Source organism: Thalassophryne amazonica, chromosome 19 (genome assembly GCF_902500255.1).
Source record: "Thalassophryne amazonica chromosome 19, fThaAma1.1, whole genome shotgun sequence".
Lineage (NCBI taxonomy): Eukaryota > Metazoa > Chordata > Actinopteri > Batrachoidiformes > Batrachoididae > Thalassophryne > Thalassophryne amazonica.
Genome location: NC_047121.1, coordinates 41,690,757 through 41,706,756, shown reverse-complemented (window position 1 = coordinate 41,706,756; position 16,000 = coordinate 41,690,757). Strand labels below are relative to the sequence as shown.

General features: G+C 42.7%; 1 protein-coding gene across 2 annotated transcripts in view; it reads left to right on the top strand.

Moving 5' to 3' along the window:
* The first annotated feature begins 4,527 nt into the window (after positions 1 to 4,527).
* Positions 4,528 to 16,000, top strand: part of LOC117532084 (SLIT and NTRK-like protein 3) — a 35,184-nt gene continuing 23,711 nt past the window's right edge. The window contains exons 1-5 of one of the 2 annotated variants that reach the window (XM_034195322.1): positions 4,528 to 4,635; positions 10,044 to 10,324; positions 10,486 to 10,737; positions 11,004 to 11,119; positions 11,408 to 12,337. In XM_034195322.1, the coding sequence (XP_034051213.1) occupies positions 10,109 to 10,324; positions 10,486 to 10,737; positions 11,004 to 11,119; positions 11,408 to 12,337 (1,514 nt within the window). In that variant the 5' untranslated portion in view covers positions 4,528 to 4,635; positions 10,044 to 10,108. Of the gene's footprint in view, positions 4,796 to 10,043; positions 10,325 to 10,485; positions 10,738 to 11,003; positions 11,120 to 11,407; positions 12,338 to 16,000 lie in introns of both variants that reach the window. The other variant, XM_034195321.1, reaches the window with a different exon arrangement.

The window sequence follows — 16,000 nt, the reverse complement described above, 5'->3', positions numbered from 1 at the left end:
CAGGATGGACTGGTTGTCTGCCAAGATGGTTACCATCCAGGCCCTGGGATGGTGCGGTAGATGTGGTAAAGCCACAGCACCAGCACATGCCCCTGGTCCTGACCTCACTTTCAGTAGGTAAATTGTTCCAAAACAAGGGGGCACATGAAGATAAAACCCTACAACCCCCTATCCACTTTTTCACCATGACATCACCTTGTAGTCCTATATTTTCTGAATGCAAATCACAGGATACCTGCAAATATCAATAAGTTAAACAAAATAAGATGGCTCACCACCATTCATAAAATTCTATTCTTAAGAAGACTTTGAAGTCTGATATTAGAGTCATGTGCTCCGACTTGTTAGTCAAAACTCCTGGATGTGGCTGAATGGCATTACCAAGCATTACCTGGCCACAAAACATGAATCTTTCTAATGTCAACAAAGGTATCAAAAAGTTATAAAATTTTCCCCTCATTAATAGACTATTAGAATCATCACTGTTAGCTAGTAAGGTTGTTGTCAACATTAGCAGGTTTTTGGAGTTTCAGTATGCAGAATGTGTTCTCTATTTTAAAGCAAATTTTCTCTGAGACCCATGAAGAAGCCTGCTGCACCCCAAGGAAGCTGCATTTTATAAAACTGGCATTTTAGAAAGCACTAAACCAGATGTGCACAACTAAATGGAAAGTTGTTCTTCTGCAGCACTTTAGTTCAATGACTGTGATGCCTTCACCTCTACCAAGAGAAACTCTGCGGTCTTATTTTCTGTGAACAACAGTATGTTGTTCACTTAAAAGTTGGAGCTTTTGCCTTTTGATGTGTCAATGTAGTGGGCTAAGTCAGATGTGAAGCTGGTCATTATAAATCTCGCCTGGGATACAAATCAGTGTTCTGAAGTGAAACGGCCTCTGGGTAGGGTTTCAATAGGGCACCGCAGTCTCATTTGAACTCTGCGTGATATCACAGGATTTGACCACTTATGGGGACAGCCATTCCCATTGTGCAATAAGCAGCATAACTTCACAAGGAAAAATGATGTATGTTTTGTTTTCGGCTGCAATCACTGAAGCAGTCGCGAAAATTGTTTTTTTTTTTTTTTTTTTTGGTTCCCAGTGGAGAAGGGAAGAAGAAGCGAATGGAAGACATCATGTCGGTAAGTGTTAGCCTAGACAGCTAACCAGAGTAGCTGTGCTCTCTTGCCTACAAAAGCGCGTCGACATGTTTGAGCTCCGGGTCATAAACAAACCGCAACACATGTCCACTTTCTCACCACATCGTCACTTATCCTTTGCATTTTTACTTTGTTTACGTGTAATTTGCCCAAAACTCAGAGAAAATGCCATGTTTTCTCCCCCGGAAGTAGAGAAATTACATCATATTCGTCATATTTTACCCCTTTAGCGCTCGCCCTCAAATGAGACTTCAGTGCCGAATTGCAAATTGCTTGCCCTCCAAAAAATCAGAAGTTGCAGTGCCTTGCAAAAGTATTCAACCCCTTGGTATTTAACACATTTTAATTTGTTTATGCCATTTCAAACACAAAAACTAAATCAGATTTATTGCCAGTTATCTTCAGACAAGTCAGGGGATGGATACATGAACATTTCCAAGTCACTGAATGTGTCTTGAACTTTATTTACATCCGTTACAAAGAAATACAAACAGTATGGCACTCTATGGTAAATCTTTGTGGAGTAGACAGGTCTCAAAAACTGAGTCACTGCGCAAGAAGGAGAAGAGTGAGGAAATCCACCCAGACACCCAGACAACCCAGAAGAAGTTACAGGCTTCTGTGGCTGTGATTGGAGAAATTGTGCATAATGCATGTTTTGCATTTTGTATCACAAGTTATACAGCTACATGATGAAGTGGTTTAGTGGAGGATTTCTTAAAAAGAAGACCTGAGAGTTCAGCTACAAGTTGCCAGAAGGTACATCTGAGATGCAAGCCTAGATTTGATGTTTTGGTGAAAGAACATTATGTTCATGTATCCATCCCCTGACTTGTCTGAAGAAAACTGGCAATAAAACTGATTATTTCAGGTGTTACACCAAAGGGGCTGATTACTTATGCAACCCATCATCTTGGCTTTTATATTTTTAATTAATTTATATCAAGTTGTAGAGATATACCTTGAGTTTAAGGAAGATAATTTTAGAAATTTTTATATTGAGAAGCCTTATTTTTTTGTGTGAAATATCAAGGGGCCAAATACGTTTGCAAGGCACTGTACACCATAGATGTTGGCCTGGTGCCAGGACTGATGTAACAAGAGCACGTAGCCAGAAAATCAAACATTACTATAAGTGATATGGGGTTGAAGAAATGCACGAACGAACCTGCCTGCATCTCCAATGGACAATAGTGTTGTTGATGATTCTTTTTCCAAGTCCAACATAGGGCGTAGCAAGTAACTAAACTATGCACAAGCAGGCTTCATAAAATTGTGAATTCATGCAGACAAGCACGCTTTGCATCTTGCGTCTGCCGGCCTGTTTCCATTGCCAGTGAGCATTAAGTAGCCTTGTGGGGAAGCTGTAATATGGCCTAATGCACCTGAGAGCCTTGAAATCTATAACCATCATCTACATCTCCCTGATATTACTGGAACTGTCTCTGTTACTGTTTCTGTTAGGAATCTCTTGGGCATACTTCACCCTCTGCTGCAGGGAGAAGTACGGAGAGAGAGAGAGAGAGAGAGAGAGAGAGAGAGAGAGAGAGAGAGAGAGAGAGAGAGAGAGAGAGAGAGAGAGAGAGAAAGGGAGGGAGGGAGGGAGGGAGGGAGGGGAGATGCACCTTACTGTGTCCTCAAGGTGATTCACCTTAATGCACGTTGAAATCAATGTGAAATTGAACTGAAAATTGAACTTTCAGCCCAGTAATGCCAAAGACACGTTGTTATTAAATCGCTTCCTATAGTCGTGAAACGGACCTGAGTGACATTTGAATTCCTGTTTTCAGCAGCGTGGCGTTCCTGACAGAGACTGCACCATTGGTCCACCGAGACCCCAGGCCGTAGGAGAGCCACTTGGAGGCGGTATTGATGGAACAGCAGGCTGTGATTAGCTGCCGTTGGAAGCTAAATTCACTGTTGGTGAGGGGGAAGGTTCAGTCTACTTGGCATCTGTTGCACCAACGAACTCCATTTGGAGAGGCAGAAACAGCAGGTCATTCACACTTCACACTTACACTCCTTTCATCTGTGTGTATAGATAGATAGATAGATAGATAGATAGATAGATAGATAGATAGATAGATAGATAGATAGATAGATAGATAGATAGATAGATAGATAGATAGATAGATAGATAGATAGATAGATAGATAGATAGATAGATAGATAGATAGATAGATAGATAGATAGATAGATAGATAGATAGAATCTCCTCCTCACCCCCACCCCACCTTGACCTTGCCCACTGTAGGTCAAGCTTTTTGGACCTACTTGGGGTTGGAGCCTGGATATTGGTGGATGCTTGATGGCGAGCCACAGTCCACCAGAGTGGAACTACACACCCAAATGCATGCAGAATATAAAGGCTTTTGTTTGCATATACATGCAATCAAACGATCCTCCAGCACGGCAGGATGAGCAGCTGCCATTTCCACAGTGGTACAAACTGAGTTTTGGTCACAAGAACCAAGTTCATATTATTGATTTCAGTATGAAAATGTTGCGCACGAGACTCGAAGTCTAGAACACTTTCAGAGTTGCAATGGGTGTTTTGGTGACTTCCCACACTTGTCCCCTTCTATGGTGTCTTGGAAATAACCATGTAGTTATCTCCGAACTTGCGAAAGAAAACAAAAATGATGGATGATTTATATTTACTTTGTCCAATTACTTATGAACTCTGAAAACAGAGATTGTGCAAATGTCCAACTACTTATGGACCAACATGTCCGGATCCTCATTAAACAAAAAAAATCGCTTTTTTCCCCAACTAATGCTCTCCGCGCGTGTGCGCTCCTCTGTGCGACCAAGCCAGCTGGCACGGGTCGCCATGGTAACGCGCACCCGTTCTCGACATTAAGGGCAAACGAAGAGATGATGAATGAACTAATGAGATTATGAATTATTGTCGGTATTTCTAAGCAGTCGGGGGTGGGGTGGGATGAAAAAAAAAGATCGCACACGTGAGGAGAAAGTTTATGTTTGCGACTTTCTCGCGGCGATCGCGTTTTTAAATTTGATTTTTACGCATGAGCCACAAAAGTTGCGCGCGCCAAACTCGGGCTTAACGTTTAATCTGCCGCTCTTTTGTTAACTATACTTGTGTTTGATCTTCTTCTCCTCCATCATCACGCGGACTCTCCCTCTCTCCGCGCGTACGGCGGTCCGGTGGTGCCGCAGCTCCTCCAGGCGACACTGTGGAGGCGCGGAGCTGCATCCTAAAGCCGAGCGCTTTTCCCGTCTTCCTCTCTCTCAGTTTTTATCCTCCACCTCATTGCAGTCTTATCACGTCCCCCCCACCCTTGCTCCCCCTCCACCCTCCATCACCCCCCCCCCCCCCCCGCCCTCCCTATCCGCCTCAGCCGCTACAGGAGGAGAGAGAGAGAGAGGAGTGCGGCTGAATGTGAGCGACATGTCGACAGTCAGCCTCTAAAGTGTTTTCTCGGTCATTTCCTAATTCTGTGGCGGCGGACTGAGTAAGTATTTACCCGGATCCCTGCGTCGCCGTGCGGATCGCAGAGGCGATTTTTGGAGCTGAGGAGAGAGAGAGAGAGAGAGAGAGAGGGAGGAAGAGACAGACAATGTGGAATGCGATTGGACTGCGTTGCCCTGCCAAGGATTTTCATACATAGCCTGGTAAATGTCTTAATAGGTTCTGTTAATGACTTGGCATTTTAATTAGTCACGCTTTAATTCTTTTAATTCTCTTTACAGTTTGCGCGTGCACTGATGTCGGGCTGTGTGTGTGTGTGTGTGTGTGTGTGTGTGTGTGTGTGTGTGTGTGTGTGTGTGTGTGTGTGTGTGTGTGTGTGTGTGTGTGTGTGTGTGTGTGTGTGTGTGTGTGGGTAATTGATTTTCTTGGAGGTGCTGCTGCGTTTGATCACTGATGCTGCTGGTGCTGATGCTGATGCTCGCGCGGATGGTGCGGCTCCGTGCGGGGAGCGCGGGGCCCGCGCGCGCGTCGAGCCAGTTTGGTGATGGAGGCGCCGCGTGCGCTCTGACAGACAAGGAGGACAGAGACACACTGGAATTATGTGACATGAATAATGTGGCGAGGAAAAAAAGGCAGTGACCGTCATCTGTGGCACGCTTGCGTCACTGTGGAGAGAGAGAGAGAGAGAGAGAGAGAGAGAGAGAGAGAGAGAGAGAGAGAGAGAGAGAGAGAGAGAGAGACGAAAAAAAGTCAGAAAAGAGTTAAAAAGAGAGAGAGAGAGAGAAAGAGGGAAGCCACACCTGTGTCGGGCATGATTTCACTTGGACTGGACAGACAAACAGACAGACAGACAGACAGACAGAGACAGATAGATAGATAGAGGTGCAATCTGCAGGCACCACATTAGTCCTTTGCTTTCTGATTACCATAATGATGCAGAGCCATGCTGAATGCTGACTAGTCCACTCTTGCTGATTGGAGAAAGAGGCTCGACTGTTGAATGTGTTTCTTATTAGAGAGATGGCTGTCCACTGGGGGGGGGGTGTCCAAACTGGAGTCTATGTGGACTTGTTATTGATTTCTACTATGCAAGGGAGGCTTCAGGCCCAGTGATAAACAATACATTTTACTTGGATGACTGTGTCTCATTCGCAGAGCTCGGACTGTGATGGTGCTGTATTCCAATTTGTCCAGTGTGGTTGAGTACTTTATTAGTTGAGATTTTTTTTTTTTTTCTGAATTTCTTGTGCTATGAAGTAGAGGTGGGCGATACTGGGAATTTTGGTATTGATCGGATACCAAGTAAATACAGGCCCAGTATCGCCGATATCGATACCGATATTTTTTCACATTTAAGCTTCACAGATCCAAAGGATCCAAAAGACCTAGGATAGGATTTCGCCAAACATTGTATGTGACAACAAAATACTTTATTATCACCGTCAACATTTTTGTTTAAAAAAATATCACTCAACACAACTTAAAACAAAATCTCCTGAGGTAGAGGACTGACCAACCACAATACAAGGGTGCGCTGCTCCGTGTTGTGTGACACAGCGCAGCGCTGCTCTTACAGACAGAGAGTAGACTTTGATGAATCTGCGTGTGGAGCAGTCAGTGAGTGTGGGAGAGAAAAAAAGCTTGAGTATCAATCTTTTTACCCGAGGATCGTTCAATATCAATACCAGCGTTGGTATCAATATTATCGATATTAGGATCGATCCACCCACCTCTACAATGAAGCTATAAAGTAACTTGTGTTACAGTGGAACAGTAATCTTTGTACTGTAGTTCTGGACATGCATGTGCATTGAAAAACTTGGATCTTCCTACAACATTACTACCCCACAAACTACTATGTAATACCTACAATACTTGCACACTTGGGTATTGGGTATTGTAAGACAGTATATAGTAACGGATAGGAGTATAAGACCCACCTTGTGTAATGTACATCAGTGGATGTGGGGAGATGTTCTACATGGGATTGTCAAGTATTCAACGAATATTTGATGAGTAGTATGAGTATTGTAATACCTACGTTTTCATGTGCATGTAGATCAAAAAAGTGCGTTATATATCCTACTTGGGATGCATGCTTTGGTGAGTATTATGGGTATCGTGAGCATTGTTAGATAGTGATATCATAGTGAGATAATATTTTAGACCCACATCTTGTAGCAAAAGCAAACATCAAAAAATGTGGGCTTTGTATACAATTACTGTGGGTATTGTGACTACTGTGGGATAACAGCATTATAGTGAGTTAGTAGTACAAGATCCTTATTTTTTAATGTGGACACACATCAAAATATGTGTCTTATATACTACTTGAGATTCTCAAGTACTCATTATTTTCTAATGAGTATTGTAGGTAATCTGGGATAGTAGTATAGTAATAGGACAGTCATATATAAAACCTTTTTAAAAAAATTTAAATGTGCATGCCCATAAAAAAAGTGGGAGTTGCACCATGGGATTCAAAAATATTCATCAGACTTTGATGAGTACTGTGGGTATTATAAGTATTGTGGAATAGTAGGATAGTATAGTGGGATAGTAGATTACAAGACCTACTATTTTTAATGGGCCCACACATAAAAAGGTGTAGCTGATGTACTACTCGGAATTCAAAAATATTCATCAGACTTTGATGAGTACTGTGGTAGTGATGAGTATTGGGGTAGTAGATTATAAGACCTACCTTTTTTTTAGTATGAAGTATTGTGGAATAGTAGGATAGTATAGTGAGATAGTAGTTTACAAGACCTACTATTTTTAATGTGCCCACACATAAAAAAGGTATAGCTGATGTACTACTTGTAATTCAAAAATATTTGTTAGACTTTGATGAGTACTATGTGTATTATATGTGGAACAGTTGGATAGTATAGTGGGATAGTAGATTACAAGACCTACTATTTTTAATGTGCACACACATTAAAAAAAGGTGTAGCTGATGTACTACTTGGAATTCAAAAATATTCATCAGACTCGGATGAGTACTGTGGGTATTATAAGTATTGTGGAATATTAGGATAGTATAGTGGGATAGTAGATTACAACAAAGACCTACTATTTTTAATGTGCCCACACATAAAACAGGTGTAGCTGATGTACTAGTTGGGATTCAGAAATATTCATCAGACTTTGATGAGTACTATGGGTTATTAGTATTGTGGGATAGTAGGATAGAATAGTGGGATAGTAGATTACAACAAAGACCTACTATTTTTAATGTGCCCACACGTTAAAAAAGGTGTAGCTGATGTACTAGTTGGGATTCAAAAATATTCATCAGACTTTGATGAGTACTGTGGGTTATTAGTATTGTGGGATAGTAGGACATAATGGTGGGATAGTAGATTACAGCAAGACCTACTATTTTTAATGTGCCCACACATAAAAAAAAATGTGTAGCTGATGTATTACTTGGAATTCAAAAATATTCATCAGGCTCGGATGAGTACTGTGGGTTATTATAAGTATTGTGGAACAGTAGTTTAGTAGTGGAATAGTAGATTATAAGTCCTGATCTATTACTTGGGATTCAAAAAAATTTCATCAGACTTTGCTGAGCATTGTGGGATGGTATAGTATTGGGATAGTAGATTATAAGACCTACCTTTTTTTTTTTAGTATGAACAAAGATCAAACGTATGACTGATCTCCCACTTTTGATTCTCAAGTCCTCATTCATTTTATGAGTTATGGGCATTTTGAGTACTGTAAGATAGTAACATCATAGTGGGATAGCAGTATGTTAGATCATATTACGGTCACATACACATAAATAAAGGCAGGCCTTGCATTCTATCTGGGATCCACAAACACACACTGATGCATTATTGTGGTTTGTTGTGCACGTATGGCAGCTACCTGTATCTACACGCAAAATGAAAGGCAGCTGTTTTTTTTTAGATGTGGTTTGACCTTTCTCACATTGTCTTCACTCTGTGCACACGCATATGTTTCTTGGCTTCGGTGCGTCTTCTCGGAGGCAGGCGTACATTGTGTGCAGGGTGAGAGAGGAGGGATTTGATGTGATCAATATCAGATTTCAGCTGGTTCGCTCTGAGCTCTCATCCTGAGTGGCAGCCTTGACTGACTTCTTACAGCTTATGCAATCCTCTCTTCTCCTTCCTCGCCCGTTTCCTTACCTACCCTTTGACCGTTACTCTTGCTCCATGCCTGCGCTTTCTCTCATTCCTTTGCCTCGTTCTGCCTCCCCTCCTCCTCCTCCTCCACCCCTTTTCGTTTCCACCTCTCCCTTCATCTTCCCCATCATAATCATTGCTGTGATTGCTCTTCCTCTCCAGGGCGGTGATGTTTTCACTGCTGCCTCCTTGTCTAACCCGCTGATGTTAGATTATTGCTGTGTGATTACAGCTACCATACCATCATGATCATTATTGCATTTTGCATAGCAGCGTTCAACACTGCACCACCAGATCAAGATGCTTTATTCAATTTAGATCTCATTAAGACGTGAGAGCAAATATCCTCATGCAGGACTCGTATCACGGCTGTTTTATTTATTTCCAACATTCCTGCACCCGTTTCCATTTTGTTGTTACTGTAGTGCCACTCTCATCATTACCATCCGGTCACATATTTGCTTGTCATTATACTGTCTTCACTGCAGCTCGACACGTTCCCTGCACTGTCATTATCACAGTAATGATCATGACAACACTTGATGGCTGTTGATAACGTCGAACACGTTTTTCTAATTGATAGTATGTGCTATTTTTTGCATCACCCCTCTGTTCACTGATTGCAGTTCATGTTATTAAATGGTGCAGTTCATTAGACGGCAGTACTCTGAATCATGCTGCATACGTTAAAGTGTGTGGGCGCCCAACGCTGGTCCCTGCAGAGCACCTGTCTGTTTTCTAATACAGGCTGCTGGAGAGCATCAGAGTTAAATAAGTGTGCATAGAGCAGGTAAATACGTAGGGCAGGCGCAGGCTTGGACACCCCTGCATGAAAGCAGTGTGCGGCTGACATTTCTGCTGCACATAAGACAGCACATGTTTCTCTTCTATTTGTGCAAATAAGCCACTCTGAAAATTATCAAATGCAGCAGCGACTGACTGTTGAATCTAAAATTTCCTGCTTTTTAAAACTGTGAGGTCAAACTGCTTTTATTGTGCTTTTACATGCCACACACATGCATATTTAATGTGATTCCGCTTGTAAAACTGTTTCCTCTGACCTGTCGTTAAGCTAAATTTCATTATTCCTATCTAATGCAATTCCTGCCTTTGTGGCGCTGCTCTCTGTGTGATTTAATTTTTACTTTCCACATGCTTTAGTATGCTTGTGATGTAATATCAAAGCAGTTCATCCACACCTTACTTCTGTTGTTGCCTCCCTGGCTGTTTGCACTCTTTTAATAATCTTGTGTGTGCGCGCCAGATTATCTGAATGCATGTATGTGCCACGCAGCACGGACAGGGGCCGATGCCGGGCCGGAGCCCCAGGCTGCTGAGCTGAGAGGGAGAAGCAGGAGGATGCAGTGGGTCACTTTGGCGGTGGCCCTGGGGTGCGTGCACCTGTCCGGGGCCTCGCACTCCCCCACCCCCACCCCCACCTCCACACACACCCCTCTAGTGGACAACTCCGAGGAGGAAGTAGACGAGCCGTGCTTTGAGCCATGCACGTGTGAGGTCAAAGAAGGCGTGCTGCACATTCACTGCGACGGCCGAGGCTTCACTAACGTCAGCCAGGTATCGCTTATCATCCCATGCACGTGAAACACGCGCACTCTCTCATTAACACCGCATATTTTTAAGCCTAACACCCCGTCTGTGTGTCACTTTTGGGTGTTTCTATCTTACATTTATGGAGTTAATAAGATAACTCATCAGAGCAGTATTTAATCTTTCAGGTGTCACAGTCGTGGGTCCGCCCTTTCAAACTCAACCTCCAGAGGAACTCTCTGAGACGTCTCTATAGCAACGGGTTTCAGCACCTTGGCAACGCAGTCTCGCTAAACCTCGGCAACAATGCGCTCCAGGATATCCGAGTGGGAGCTTTCCACGGGCTGGCCAAGCTCAGACGTCTGTACCTCCACGAAAACAAGCTGGAAGTCTTCAGAAACGACACCTTCTCCGGTTTAGAGGCCCTGGAATACCTCCAGGTAGGCGCGAGATGATAAACCATATCGATTATCTGTGGTTGGCAGGGTAATGGACAGATATGCCTCAGATTATTGTAGATTGCTGTGACAGTAGTGATTAATAGCAGCAGGTGGCCCCAGCAAAGCAATCTTCTTGACACCTGTGTGTTTTTAGATCATCCTCAAATGAAAGAGTTGCCATCTTCCTCGGCGTTCCCGCTGTGCTCTGTCTATTTTCCAGTTGAAGCAGTTACATCTTTATCACAGTGTTTCTTTTCTACCTGCAGGCTGACTACAACGTGATCAAACGCATTGACAGTGGCGCTCTAAGGTTTCTCTACAAGCTCCGGGTCCTGATCCTCAATGACAACCTGATCCCCGTCTTGCCTGCTCATCTGTTCAGGTTAAATTTTGATTTCGGTGCTCTGACTTGTGAATTCTGTAAGAACTGTAGAAATTGGAGTGTCAGACACAATTAGCCCATCTTTAGTGCTGAATTAATGTTCCTGTGTCACATTATTTCATGTAATAAAAGATGGATTAATCATGAAATAAGAACAGATTTCTCCGCAGTGGAAAGTGTGAACCTTTATTTTCACTTACTATCTCATTGTCCTTTCATCTAGCCTAGCTAACGATCCCCCTCCTCCTCCTTCTCCTTCTCCTCCTCCACCTCCTGCTGCTGCTCTAGATCTGTTTCTCTGACTCATCTGGACCTGCGGGGAAACCGTCTGAAGAGCCTCGCATATGCTGGTACGCTGGAGTATGTCGGCCGTTCCCTGATGGAGCTGCAGCTCGAGGAGAACCCCTGGAATTGTGGTTGTGAAGCGGTGCAGTTGCAGCAGTGGCTGGGGCAGATCCCGTACACGGCTGTGGTCGGGGACGTTACCTGCGAATATCCCTTCCACCTTCACGGCAAGGACCTGAGGGAAATCCCTCGCAAAGAGCTGTGCGCTGACCTCCCGGATAAAGAATTACAAGGAGAGGGAGGTGTTCCATCAGGTGGCTCACAGCCCCAACATTTGCCCCCAAACTCTAAGCCGAACTCTCATCCAGGGCGAGTCAGACCGACTAAGCCCTCCTCCATGGTCCACGGCTCCCGCCAGAATACTCACAGCTCGTCCACTTCGTCCTCTTCTTCCTCAGCAGAGCGCAAAGAGAGGGAGAGACACCCAAAGCCAACGAAAAGGCCTCGACCCTCCAGAACATCCCCCACCGCCCGCAGTTTGATGCCCAACCACAACCCCCCTGTAGCTGGCTACCAGACGCGACCCCCTATCCCCATCATCTGTCCGTTGGGCTGCACGTGCAACCTGCACATCACAGATCTGGATTTGACTGTCAACTGCAAGGAGAGCGGCTTTCTCAACGTGTCCCAGCTCACGCCTCGGCCGCTCAATGGACGCAAACTCTACCTTAGCGGGAATTTAATCCAGAGGATCTACCGCACGGATTTCTGGAACTTCTCCAGCCTGGACCTGCTTCACCTGGGCAACAATCGCATCTCCTATCTCCAGGAGGGGGCGTTTTCCAGTCTGACGAACCTGAGGAGCCTCTACCTGAATGGGAACAATCTGGAGAGGCTCGGCCCTGACATGTTTCTGGGGCTGCAGAACCTAAGGTAGGTTTTGTTTTTTTTGTTTATTTGTGTCACTGCATATTAAACCAAGATGAAATTCCATGTCATCTTTTGCTATTTACGCATTTCAGCGTGTGAAACTTATTTTCTGGGATTGTGCAAAGTTGAACATTGGTTTTGAAATGAAAGGTGCCATTCTTTCTCTTTCTTTTAGTCATACTGCTTGATGCCGCGCGTCAGTTGAGGCGCGAGCCGAGTAACAATGCAAGGCAACAAAAAAGTCCGGGTTTGTTTTTTTTTTTTTGTATTTGCACACAGAAAGTGTTGATAATGCAGCAAAAATATCTGGATGATAATGTTTCTGGAAAACATATCAAACTAATCTTGCTAAGATTTTTTTTTACAAATATTATGTACAGTTCTTTAAAAATATCTTGTCAGTAGATGCGTCAATAAACGAACCGTCGCCTGATAGGTCATCTTTTGTGTACTATATTTAAAAAAAACAGCAGAGCAATGACAAGTCGTTACACGACATCATCATATTCAGAACATCATTTAGCCTTTAACTCTCGGCTCCGCTGTCTCTATTTAAAAGATAAGGCCACGAAAATCTGCAGGCTCATTCATTTGACTTTCAATCAATAATAAAGACCCTCTTAGGACATTCAGAAAGTCTTCCTCTTAACCTCTCGTTAGCCTTTGTTAGTGACTCTTGTGCGACTGAGTGGCATAACTCATTTTAAACAGTTCTCTTATTTCTTCTTGTGGCAGCTATGAAATAACGGATGATCAGCACATGAGGAAAAGTCTCCAAGGATAATTAATTTGTTCCGAAATTCAGCCCAATGAGCAAATGGATGGAATTTGTATGAGTGAGAACAGATGGTGATTGAACATGATGATCCGGTGCGCACAGTCAAATGTGTGAAATGGATATCACCAGTGAAAGATTACACAGTGTTGCCGGACTGATCAGGGAAAGGACAAATTAAATAAGTATTCTATTATTTACTAGGGACGTCCCCAGTCGCACTGTCTTAGCCTCTCATTTGAGTCTTTGAATAATGTATTTTTGTAGTACTTACCGATACTGTAGAGGTGAAGAATGTCGATCTGAGGGCACACACACACACACACACACACACACACACACACACACACACACACACACACACACACACACACACACACACACACACACACACACACACACACGCACACACGCGCACAGCTTTCTTATTGGTTTCTGATGGGAGTTAGTGTACAAACAACTTCCAACAAGAGTTTAATCTGAGCTTCAATCATCAACTCTCGCTCTGTGTGAAAAGTGCCACATTTTCGTCACGGCAGCACAAATTCATTTTAATTCATTCCGTGATGGCTGCATGAAATTATAAGTTAAGGGGGGGGGGGGGTTATGGTTAGGGTTGGGGAAGGAGTAGGGGTAGTATTAGAGAGATAAAAAAAAACCCTCCCGAAAATTTGCCTCATTTCGTGACGGGAGCATGAAAAAAAAAACGTGAGACTGGGCTGGGAATGAAACACCGAAGTTTGGATTTGGTTTTAAATCCGTTGCCGCACTTTAACAAAGTGCTGTAACAGAGAAATTCATTCATTCATTCATCTTCTACTGCTTAGTCCAATTAAAGGTCGCGGGGGGCCGGAGCCTATCCCAGCAGTCATAGGGCGCGAGGCGGGGTACACCCAGGACAGGACGCCAGTCTGTCGCAGTAACAGAGAAACTAAACAGAAAAATAGACACTGGTCGCTCAGTGTTGTCCGTAGAGTTTTGTGATTGCACGTGAAGTGGTGACACGGTTTTAGCAATACTGGAGTAAACAAACCAAGGATTTGGCTTTACTTAGACCAACTAAGTGAAAAGACGAGAAATAAGCCCAACTAAAGTAAACAAAAACAAGTATAATCTGAGAAAGTGACCTCCCACAGCGCCATCTTGAGACAACCTTTATAAAAATTATGCCTGAATAGATATCCATGCTCTTGATCATCCCTACTGCTTACAGTCACTTTAGTTTTAGGATGTGACTTGTAAATTACTTAAACATTACCTGTAAAGACTGAGTTCAGTCTTTACCATTTTTCAGAATATAGTAATAGATTCAACACGCATGTTCTGTTGAGTCTTTAAATCTTGACTCAGCAGAGCTTTTCTCAGTTTTTTTTATAGGTTACCAAATGGTTTCATTTTGTGGATGTATAATCAAGTCCTTGTAACATAGTTATACAATTTTTAAAAAGGTGTTCTTACTTTATTAATGAATGTTTTAACATTTTAGTTTGATGTCTTTTATTGTGTTGTTGTTGTTGTAAAGCATTTTGTAATGTGTTCGGAAACCACTACAGCATTATTATTATTGTCGATATTATAATAGCCAAGTGGCATCTGTGTGTGCGTGTGTATTTCTTTGATCACGCCAAAACCGAGGACAGCTGACATTTGCTGTTTGGTATGCTTATGTATTTTTGGTCAAGGATGAATGCTGTGAAAATGGAAACTTGATAGGACAAATATGTTTGGAGAAATTAGCCTTTTTATCTTACCAGTATACAATGGATGATGTGTTTCAATACACCATGGGAGTTCAGGGTTTAAATGTTGTTATTGTGGTTCATGTTAGTTTAACAGTGTTGTTAGTGTTATTGATTTATTGTGTTTTTCTAGTTCAACTGGTTTAGTCAGTTTAGTTATGTCTCATGTTGCTGTTACCATGAGTGAGTTAAGTCTCATGTTGCCAGTACCATGACTGAAAAATGTATTGCTTTTGATGTCTTCTGCCACCCTCTCTGTTTGTCTAAAATTAGAAGCACCTGCTTGCAGCAGAATGTGGGAAAGACAAAAAGCTCTGCGTGCATGCGTGCAGCCAACACGCTAGTTATTATTATTATTATTATTATTATTATTATTATTATTATTATTATTATTATTATCCCTTTTTGGAATAACTTCATGCATTTATTTTTCTGTAGTTCAAAATGGATAGTATTTTGCAAATGTTTTGGCATGTTAGATGGGATGAAGAGCTCAAGACCATTACCCCAGAGAAGGATTTGGGGCTTATTGTGGTTCCAGCTCTGACCTTCAGCTCTCATTGCGAGGAACAAGACAAACAGACTTCTGTGCACGATTACATGCTCCTTCACATTAATGGCATGGTGACTAAATGGTGAAACTCTTCACATTATTGGTCAAATCCCATCTACAGTTTTGCCAGTGCAGCGTATTATCCAGTGTACAAGAAGGATATCAACCTTTTGGAGACTGTCCAGTGTAGGACGTTATACTGGTGCCTGGCTTCATGACCCATGTGAAATGTGCCTCATGAAGCTGAAGCTGCTGAATCTCCAATATAGAAGATTTCTTTGGTACCATAACAGGGTTGTATAAGCACACAAGTGGTGTGTATCAAGTCGGAGGTGGAGGGCTGCTATATCAAGATGGCCAATGATTTGGCCAGAGGAAATGATAAGATGCTGACAAAACAACAGGAAACTAAAAATTGTGAGATAGAATTTTTGTGTGACACTGAGAAGCACAAACACCAAATATCTCAATTATAATACACAGTGTCAAATCCTTACTAAAACTGTGTGTCTGCATAGAGGCTAAAGGTGTGTGATTTTCATCATTGTTATTCAGCGGTGCGTGCTTGGTCCTCTTTTAAAAATCTTAGTTGCCACAAA